Source organism: Leuresthes tenuis, unplaced genomic scaffold (assembly GCF_036924035.1).
Source record: "Leuresthes tenuis unplaced genomic scaffold, fLeuTen1.0.hap1 SCAF_20, whole genome shotgun sequence".
Classification (NCBI taxonomy): domain Eukaryota; kingdom Metazoa; phylum Chordata; class Actinopteri; order Atheriniformes; family Atherinopsidae; genus Leuresthes; species Leuresthes tenuis.
The window spans coordinates 23,219,486-23,230,711 of NW_027325374.1; the positions used below are offsets into that span (position 1 = coordinate 23,219,486).

Genomic DNA, 11,226 nt, shown 5'->3' on the forward strand with positions numbered 1-11,226 from the left:
TTGCTTCTCCTTACCATAACTAACTGCTGAGTGAATCGCAGGTTAGGAAGAAAGTTTCCAAACTGACTGTCTCTGACTGAACTGAACGGCCATATCAGTTTGAACCGGAGTCAGACACGAACAACAAGGCGCCGCAAAATGGGTTCAACCAACAAGCCTGCAACAGGATGTCTGTAAAGGGTTAGTTTATGTCATTTTTGGCTATGGACACACTGTCATGCTTCTATAAACACAAGTTTATACGAAATGGTGTGTTTACATACAGTTATCAGTAAATGCAAGACTAATGAAGCTACTCCTCCAGTCAGACCAAAAACGCTCCAGCTCTGTATATAGATACAGATAGTTCCTCTGTTGATCACAGAGGGAAACAGTTTAGCATGTAGCTGTAAGTTAGCAGCAGATGCTAGCAAACAATGCTTTCTCATCAACAGTAATGGACCAAGCCGGAGATGTACACAGCGTAACTCGAGTAATGCATGTGTTCCGTTAATTACTGCGTTTAAACATTTTGTATAAAGCAATGCCATTAAATTATTGTACTTGGAGACCTACATCTTTATCAGAAACATGCAGATAAATGTAATGTTAACACACCACAAGCAGTTTGCTACATTGAAAGTTGCATCAGCAGGGACTAGAAAAAGGTCAGAATTGAGGGAATGATAGATGGTGCTTGTTACAAGGACATACTTTCATTCTTCCAGAGATTTGAGACTTCAGTGAAGTAAATGTCTATCAAAGTAAATGTTTAATTGGAAACATTTAAATGTGTTAGAATGGCCTAGACAAAGCCAAGACCTCAACCTCAATCAAACTGAGAAATATGTGATATGACTAAAGATTTATGTACACCAGCAGAACCCATCCAACTTGAACGAGCAAAAATCCAAGTGGCTAGAATTGCTCATAGAGACAAACTCTAAGAGACTTGCTGCTGTAACTGCTGTAAAATGTGGCTTTACAAAGTATTGACTTTGGGGGATAGTTATGCATTGATCCCAGATCCAGCCAGAAGGACGCCAATAATGGACAACCATCTGTGAATGTACTGATTTGGAAACCGCTACCATTGTAGAATTAAATCAAGCTGGCATATACAGTCACTTGGGCTACTTAGTGTTTTTTGTGTGTGTGCAAAGTTTTCAGTACAGTTTGTTTTCATTGATGTGTATGCACGCCATCTCTAATTAGTGTCCCTAACGGCTCTTCGTTATCTACCCTATCACACGCACACACTTCTTTTGTCCAATATGATCAAAACAAACAGATTACAGGAAATACTCAGAACTTATCATTTTGAAAGGAAGAGTCAAACTGCAGAACTATCTAGACTTTGATCAGTTTCCATTCCTACAAGATAAACAATAATTACCTACTGAGCTCAATGAACTGTTCTCTCACATTGAAAATGCCTATCATTTGTATTCTTATTGTCAGTATGTATGTGAAAGACGAGGTAGTTGTGGGCCAGTTTTGTGTTAAAAGATTTTGTTTAGTCCCTGATGTTGAGGAGAAGAAGAGAAAAGAATGAAAAGACATACATTATTATACTGACATGACAATAAGTAGCATCCTTTCCTGTCTTAAGCTCATTGAGTGAGAGAAGTATGAATATGAGGTAAATAGCCACTGTGGAAAGGAACGACTCCCTTTTAACAGGAAGAAACCTCTGGCAGAACCAGACTCCGGAAGAAACCTCTGGCAGAACCAGACTCCGGAAGAAACCTCTGGCAGAACCAGACTCCGGAAGAAACCTCTGGCAGAACCAGACTCCGGAAGAAACCTCTGGCAGAACCAGACTCAGGAAGGGTGGCCATCCGCCTTGACCAGCTGGGGTTTGAGAAAACAGAAAAGAGGGAGAAAAACACCATAACACCATTCAAAGGATACCCGTTGGAACAGGGAAACACAAGTTAATAACCACAATAATGTCACATGTATATAATGTAATTTGAGAAATGAAACAGGGGGAAAAAGAGAGCAAAGTGAGGAAAGGTGTGACAGATGAGGTCCCCCAGCAGTCTAAGCCTATAGCAGCTTAACTATGGGATGTTTCAGGATCACCTAAGCCATCCCTAACTATAAGCTCTATCAAAAAGGAAAGTTTTAAGCCTAATCTTAAAAGTGGAAAGGGTGTCTGCTTCCCGGACATTTACTGGCAGCTTATTCCACAAGAGAGGGGCCTGATAACTGAAGGCTCTGCCTCCCATTCTACTTTTAGAAACTCTGGGAACAACAAGTAAACCTGCAGTTTGGGAGCGAAGTGCTCTGTTAGGAAAATATCTTACAATGAGATCTTTAAGATATGATGGACCTCGGTCATTAAGAGCTTTATATGTGAGGAGAAGAATCTTATATTCTATTCTGAATTTAACAGGGAACCAATGAAGAGAAGCTAAAACTGGAGAAACATGATCTCTCCTGTTAGTTCTCATCAGAACTCTGGCTGCAGCATTTTGGATCAGCTGGAGGCTTTTCAGAGAATCTGTGGGACAGCCCAATAATAAAGGATGTTCCTGATTTTTAGCAATATTACGAAGGTGAAAGAAGGCAGTCCCAGAAACCTGTTTTATATGCGAGTCAAAGGACAGATCCTTGTCTGAAATAATTCCTCACTGTTGTACCAGAAGCCAAGGAAATACCATCAAGGGCAGGGGTCGGCAACCTTTAACACTCAAAGACCCATTTGGACACGGTTTCCACAGAAAAGAAAACACTTGGAGCCACAAATACTTTATAATCTAAAATGAAGATAGTTTTTTTTACCTCATGCTTTGTATAAACAACTTAAATGTGTTGCTTATGAAATCCATGAAGTGCTACAGAGAAAATGAAATTTGATTCATGTAATGAACACATTTTGAACTCTTAAGAAAATAATAAGAATAATAAAAAAAGGCAGAGTTGAAGGTCTCTTTCTCACCACAAAGTAGGCATACTGGTAAGCCTCTCTCGTCAGAGGTAAATGCAAATTAATCTGCCCAGGCATCATTAAATGTTCTATTTTTTTCTTTTCTTACCTTTCTCCATACTTGGTCTACCTTGGGTTGAAAGTCTCAATAAATGCACAGCGTTTTGGCTGGCATAGACTACAGACTGGCTTTCGGCAAGTGTGATGCATATTTTGAGCTACAAAAAATAATGAAAATAAATATGATTTTATTTTAATACAATAACAAAACAAACTAACACAAATTAAATATCCTTCAATTGGATACTCAATTGGATAGCACATAGCTAGACAGTTTCTTCCTGAAGCGCTCAGGTCCAAAGATAACAACTTCAGTTTTGTCTGAATTTAGAAGCAGACAGTTCTGAGTCATCCAGGTCTTTATGTCTTTAAGACAGGCTTGTAGTCTGACCAACCTATTGGTTTCATCTGGTTTCATAGATAAGTACAGCTGAGTATCATCAGCATAACAATGGAAATTTATGCCATGCTGTCTAATAATGTTACCTAATGGAAGCATGTACAAAGTAAAAAGAATTGGTCCAAGCACAGAACCGTGAGGAACTCCATGACTTACTCCAATGTGTGAGGAAGGATTCAGAGTGCATCATAGCACAGAAACAGCACTGGTGAAAGTTACCAATGATCTCCTCTTAGCCTCTGATAGCGGACTTGTTTCTGTGCTTGTCCTGTTGGATCTCAGTGCTGGATTTGATACGATCGATCACAGCATTCTGTTACAGAGACTTGAACATGTTATTGGGATTAAAGGAACTGCATTAGGCTGGTTTAAGTCATATTTATCTGATAGATTCCAGTTTGTTCTTGTAAATGAAGAATCAGGAACATCCTGTCTCAGGGTGATGCAGAGAAACTAGTTCATGCATTTGTTACTTCATGATTGGACTACTGTAATTCCTTATTATTGGGCTGTCCCACATATTCTCTGAAAAGCCTCCAGCTGATCCAAAATGCTGCAGCCAGAGTACAGGTTCCCTGTTAAATTCAGAATAGAATTTAAGATTCTTCTTCTCACATATAAAGCTCTTAATGACCGAGCTCCATCATATCTTAAAGATCTCACTGTAAGATATTTTCCTAACAGAGCACTTCGCTCCCACACTGCAGGTTTACTTGTTGTTCCCAGAGTTTCTAAAAGTAGAATGGGAGGTAGAGCCTTCAGTTATCAGGCCCCTCTCTTGTGGAATAAGCTACCAGTAAATGTCCGGGAAGCAGACACCCTTTCCACTTTTAAGATTAGGCTTAAAACTTTCCTTTTTGATAAAGCTTATAGTTAGGGATGGCTCAGGTAATCCTGAAATATCCCATAGTTAAGCTGCTATAGGCTTAGACTGCTGGGGGACCTCATCTGTCACACCTTTCCTCACTTTGCTCTCTTATTCCCCCTGTTTAATTTCACAATTGATATTATGTACATGTGACATTACTGTGGTTATTAACTTGTGTTTCCCTATTCCAATAGATATCCTTTGAATGGCGTTATGGTGTTTTTTCCCCCTCTTTTCCCTCTTTTCTGTCTTCTCAAACCCCAGCTGGTCGAGGCGGATGGCCACCCTTCCTGAGTCTGGTTCTGCCAGAGGTTTCTTCCTGTTAAAAGGGAGTTGTTCCTTTCCACAGTCGCCTCAGGCACGCTCAGGACGGGAGATTGGACTGAAGACAAGTTTCGGTGCAATCTGTTGGTTTCCTTAGCTAGGATATACATTTTTGAATTACAATGATTACAATGAATTGAATTCCAATTGGCTTGAATTGGACTATGTTACTTAAGTGCCTTGAGATGACAATTGTTGTAATCTGGCGCTATATAAATAAAATTGAATTGAAAATTGAATTGAATTAATGATGCTCATGTGGAGAGACAACATACTGGCACAAGACAAGGGAAACACAGACTATTTGAACACATGAGGGACCAAGGGGAACAGGTGGAAACACTTGAGATTCAGGGAAGACAATGAGACGCTTGACACGGGAGGAAGGGCAAGATACCTGAAACGAGAGGAGACAGTGATTTCAAAATAAAACAGGAAATGATGAGACAAGACATGGAACAGAATATAAACCGTGACAAAATCTGGTTACAGCATTCTCTGATAGACACCTTCTATATGTAAAATTCTTCTCAGAAGCCGTATAGTCAAGTAATGTAAATTCAAAAATTATTAAAAAATGGTCAGACAAGTCAAATGTTAGACAAGTTATCAGGGAACACTGCTAACTGTTCACTGTCAATGCCATAAGTCAGCACAAGGTCAAGGGTATGATTAAGGCAGTGAGTAGGTCTGTGAACACTTTGAGAAAATCCAATAGAGTCTAATATAGAATTAAAGTTAATATTTAGGCTGTCATTTTCAGCATCTACATGAATATTAAAGTCACACACTACAATGACTTTATCTGTACTCAGCACTAACTGGGATAAAAACTCTGAGAATTCAGACAGAAACTCAGAATAAGGGCCAGGTGGACGATACACAACAACAAACACAAGAGGTTTTTGTGATTTCCACTTTGGGTGGGAAAATCAGAGCTTCAAAAGAGCTCAAACTAATCTTGGGTCTAGGACTGATTAGTAACCCTGATCTGAAACACTCCTCCTCCTCTGCCTGTGGTTGGAGGAACCTGAACATTTAAATAGTCAGAGGGAGTTGATTCATTAATGCTAATATTATCCTCCTGCTGCAGCCAGGTTTCTGTAAAACAAAATATATCAATATGATGATCACAAATCAAATCATTCACTAACAGAGACTTCGAAAGGAGAGATCTAATATTCAGCAAACCACATTTAATAGTTTGGTGTTTTTGTTCAGTTAAAGTTTTTGTTTTAAATTTTTTTTGCACAAGAGGATTTTCTCCTTTTATGTTTTTTGATTGAGGGGGGGCAGCATCAGGTGGGAAGCCGCAGAGAAGTATGTAAGACTACAACTCTGCATCCTGGTCTCAACCCTGGGTTGTCATGTTTTTGGATGACTAATAAATTTGTCCATATTTGTAGAAATGAGAGCCGCTCCTTCCAAAGTGGGATGGATGCCGTCTCTCCTCATCAGACCAGGTTTTCTCCAGAAAGATTGCCAATTATCTATGTAGCCCACGTTGTTTGCTGGACACCATCTAGACAACCAGCGATTGAATGAGGACATACGGCTAAACATGTCATTACTGGTCAGATTTGGCAGGGGTCCAGAGAAAACTGTTCGCAATCGTCCGCCAATTTGCACAGCAATACTCTCGTAAATACTCTGCTGTCTATGGGTAGGATGACCGGTCCAAGATGGCGCCCGCATTTCTCGCGCCCCAGCGGTCGATGCGGCGTCTGCTCTTCATAATGTCAATGGCTTGTAGTAGCTCCCCAAAACTATGGATTGGAAACACTAGCATAAAGAATAGAGCATTTTCAGGCAAATGTTATTTAAGCTCAATAAAAAGAAAGTCTTCCTCTTTCAATCTATGTTAAATCACAAACAAACAAATAGAACCGGTATTTGGTCCAGTCTGTCAGCACTCTGATGGAGAAGCTTACTGCATTTGGTATGAGTGCAGTGTAACTTTAGCTCTGCAATTTGGGCTTGCCTGACACTGAGCTTGGGAAATGTTCCTCCTCATCTCTGCTAAGTGTTTGTTTGGATGGAATGGAGACCAATTACTGACAAAGATCTTCCTGATTTGGGGAGGGATAGTGGGGGTGGGGGGTGTCTGAGGAATGTTGAAAGCAAAACACACGACAGATTATGTGATCATCAAATGTCTCTTCAATGTGTCAGGACAACATGCTTTTGAGAAAACGCTTTGAATTCAGTTTGATCATTGATTTACTTAGCCTGAGTGGCTTCAACTGTGCATTTCGATTTAAAATTAGAGAAACATACATTTTCATTGTTATTTCTCTGCATTTTATCAACTTTCTTTAGTTATTAGACAAAAAGTAGGAGCCATTGATGAGTCTGAAAACGAATTTGCATTCAGGCTTCAACCTGAAATGTGTTGTTTAAATGCATGTTAGTATGGTTTAGACTGAAAGACTTTGTTGCTTTAACACCTGTAGTCCTCGATGTTTGAGATTCAGATTGATCCCAAAAAGGACAGTTCATGTACAGCTTACCAGCTCCACAATCACATGTCAGTGTTCAATATCCCAAATGATTTGTGTCAAAAACACGATTCAATAAATGGACAGAGAGGAGGATGATAAGATGAGAACAAATGAGTAAAACATTCTCAGAGATGGCTATAGTTCCATGTGTTAACATGTGAGATTCCAACATTCTAAATGTCATCTGAACTGTGTACTGTCTGAGAATTGGAGTATGTTATTTCTCTACAGGGGTGCCTGAAGGCAGCACAGAAAACATGGTGAGGTTAGCAGATAATGTTCTTTGACTTTTTTACCACCTGATTCTTCCAGAGAGAACCCTAAACGCCACTCAAATTCAGTAATTTTGGAGCAAACCTGAATTATTAAACTGAAAAAACTTTGATACAACACGTTTTGCAGCTAAAAGCTCCAACCACAGTGATGAAGCAGGTGTGGGCGGAGCCAGAGTCTGATCAGCTGTGTAAGAGCTGATGAATGACTGAATCCTTTTGTTCTGATAACAGTGGTGACATGCTGTGTTATAAAGCCAATGTGATGTTTAATGTGTGTCTTGCCGTTCAGGTGTATAATGTGCGCAGTGACCGTTTTGATTCCTATGACCAACACTATGGAAGAGGACTGGTTAAAGACACTGTTAAAGAAGGTGCGTGTGCCCATCTGTGTTTTCCGTATTTCTTTTTCCAATCGAATAATTAAAGAAACTGATTATGGACATTCTTTTAATTTCCTGTTAAGTTTGTGGCTTTTATTACGTCACTGTTGCCATTTTATTTTATGCTCCACTGTTGTATGTTTTGTTGTCTAATTGTCTTAGCAGCATTTGGAACATGTTGTTGTTACAGTATGATTAAAGTAAAAGTGCAGGGTTAGGCTAACGGATGGCTGTCATCATAAATTGGAGGGGCTGCTTAGCCCAGATGAATGTGTGAGCTTTCCTTTCCATACGCTGAGGGAGGACCAGCTCATCACACACAAAGATTTACCTTGCTTGTTCTCCTCTCCCCTCCAGGCTTAGCTAAATTCTTCCATAATGGAGTTGGTCTTAGGAAGGATGCCATTTCAGCCAGCATTCGCAGAGTTCAGCGGATCCTCCACTGGTTTGATTCCCAGCACCAACTGGCCTTCTATGCCAGCTCCCTTCTCTTTGTCTATGAAGGCCTCCCCTCCTCTTCCCTCCACACTATCCCACCAATCAGTCCTACTATTATAAAAACTGCCAAGATGTTGGTGGGCGATGGCACTCGAGGTCAGGAAAGGAAAGTAATTGAGAAGGAGATGGGGCAGGAAAAGGAAGTGGCTGAGTACAACAACAACATTCAGCTGGCAGCGACCTGCGACTTCAGCCTGGTTACTATCTACAGCCATCACAGGAAAGGTAGTGATCACCGTGTGAGGAGTCATCTCCATAACTGTAGAGATGATGGGGTTTCACAGGTGACATCAAACAGAGATTCTGGGGATAGCACTTCAGCACTGTGTGAGGGAGACAACGTCACATGGCAGCAAACAAGTGAGCTGAAACCAGCACCTCATGGAAATGGAAACAAAGCAAAGAATGAGGATGGAGACAGGGACAACAGCAGCGCGAGAAGGAGAAAGGAGGAGGTGAAGGGACGAGCAGATGCAGGGCAGGGCAGTACAGGAGATGCAGATGTGGAGGTCAGGATGATTGACTTTGCTCACGTCTTCCCGAGTCAGAGCCTGGATCAGGGCTACATCTACGGTCTGAAACACCTGCTGACGGTCCTGGAGCAGATCCTGTGTGACGCTGCACACTGCTCACAGTCATCTACCTCCTGACTCATCCAAGAACCACTCTCTCCTTTTCTCAGCAGAGCCATCAGCTGTCGTCACAGCAGCCTGTGATGGTCGCTCAGTCGGCTGACCGCTGTGATCAGCAGCTCTACGTGCACTAATGAAGGCACTGTGACCTGTACTTAACGCAACATTACACCGATGTTCATCACATAACATTGTCATGAGACAATGGGTTTTTGTTTGGTTTCAATCAAAAATGGATTACTTGTAATGAGTCCTGGCTGATGAGGACTGTCCCCTACCCCTCATTTCCACTTGTACTGCACCATTTGAAAAACTAACTGTTTTGACAACATATCAAGAGAAAACTAAGGATTAGAACTCGATCAGCCTTTATACTTAGAAGAACATCCTGGATCAGGTTCACTCCTGAATGCTGCCTGCTGAAAACTCCCAATGATAAAGAGTCAATCCCCAGATTCCACAAGAATTTTTTTAATTTGATTTGCATTTGAAAGAAGTTCAGGAAAGGCTGTATGATGGAAAGTAGATTTTCCAATCATGGCCAATTCAAAGTGAATGTCACTGTATGTTTGGGTAGAAATGAGTTTTCAGTCTACCTGGAAGCCCAGTCAAACGTGAGTCTTACATATGCTCACATTTTTCTTTCGTTCGTGTCCTTGCAACTGGATTTGGTTAACTTCTGTTTACAGTCCCAGTCCAGACAAAGCAGGGCTGACTCCGTTCCCAGTGGATCAGGGTGGAGACGGAGTGAACTAACCCTGATCAGGAGAGCTGAAAGGAAGAAGCTCTGACGATGCTGATGTTAACTTGGGTCATCATTGAAATCACTGTCAACAGGTATCTAACTCAGGTATTTACTGGAAGACAAATACTACTCTTAGTTTCTCAGCAAATGATCCTTATGCTGTAAGCTTGTTGTTCACTTTTAAAGGGTTATCTTTTAAAGTCGTAGTTGATGTTTCTGTTATTTCATGACGGACCTTATCTCATCATTCTTGAGCTTGAGTTTTTTTGGATTTTGTATGTTTGAGCTGTTAAGGACGAGGAGGAGCCTCTACATGATGTATAAGTTTTTAAAGTGGCTGTTTTCATTGTTGTTGTACTCATTTTAGAAGGGTGTGGTCTTTCTTTCATTCCAGTTATGCGCTGCCCCCACCTGCTTTGAGGAACAGGATTATATTGCCGATATCATACTTGTATTCCTTTTTTTAAGAGTTACTCAGAGTGCGAGTCCAACACACCTACTCATTCAAAATGAATCGGTGTGATCACATGTGATGGAACTGTATATCGAGTGGCAGCATTGCTCATGTGTCTGTCGGTGCCATTGTTGTAGAGTGACGTATGATTTAACTTCTGATTTTAAGTTATTATAATGTATGAGTTAACTTGTAATGAAACCCGATCAGAGCAAGAATTGGAAAACCGGCCATTCACGTCCCAGCTGCTGGAGAGGCCATAGTTTGAACAAAACAAACCTGTTATCCTGTAGAGCGCATGATCTGCTGGGACTGGTTGACATGATGATAGTTATTATGATCTAAGAGTTGCAAGATTGTAGTAAAATATTCCAGGAAAATGCTGCTTTAAATCAACAACAGATGATTGACAGAAAGAGAGGAATATGGTAAAATAATGATTTTGTGTGTGTTTATATGTGGGTGTTTGTACTTAGGCTTGGTGCAGATATACTTTGTTGTAAATCAAGGCTTGATGAATCAGTGTGGCTTTCTCTTTAGTGCTTGGTCCAATCTGTCAACCTGTCAGTGTTTTGGTTGACTGATCGTGATTTTTATGAGAATAACAGGCTAATGTCACACACGCTGTTTACACTGGACTATTCTAATACTGTCAAATTAAGTGTAACAAAGGTTTTGTAAAGGTGTATTAAGACCAAAGTTAATCCTGTTGCTGTTATAGATTTTTAGGTACCACAGTAGCATATTCTCTTCTTTTAGTTGTGATGTAAAGTTGCAGCGTGTAACAATAACAGACATCTGAAAAAAAAAAACTCTTATTAAAATCTATGGTTTATGAGCGTCTACCCATCCATTGATTTTCTATACCTGCTTAATCCAACTGTATTTCAGTTTTATTCAATTTTTTTTGTTTTTGTAAAGCACCAAATTACAATAACTGTCATCTCAAAGCACTTAAAAAATACAGCCAAATTCAAGCCAATTACAGTCCAATTCATTCTAATAAAATCGGAATCCAATCAAATCACAATAATTAAATTCCAAATTAGTCCACATCATAGCTTCAGAGCAGGTAAAAAAAAACTGGCTATCTAAGGAAACCAACTGATTGTATCAAAACTAGGGGTGCACCGATTGATCGGCCCCGATTTCCTTAATTTTGGGAGATCGGCCGA

General features: G+C 40.3%; 1 protein-coding gene across 1 annotated transcript in view; it reads left to right on the plus strand.

The window, feature by feature from the left end:
- The window catches only part of ipmkb (inositol polyphosphate multikinase b), a 32,346-nt gene extending 22,033 nt beyond the window's left edge, over nt 1–10,313 (plus strand). Inside the window, exons 5-6 of the mRNA XM_072372717.1 lie at nt 7,632–7,713; nt 8,080–10,313. Coding sequence (XP_072228818.1) covers nt 7,632–7,713; nt 8,080–8,870 — 873 coding nt within the window. The 3' untranslated portion in view covers nt 8,871–10,313. The remainder of the gene's footprint in view (nt 1–7,631; nt 7,714–8,079) is intronic.
- Nucleotides 10,314–11,226: the final 913 nt, after the last annotated feature.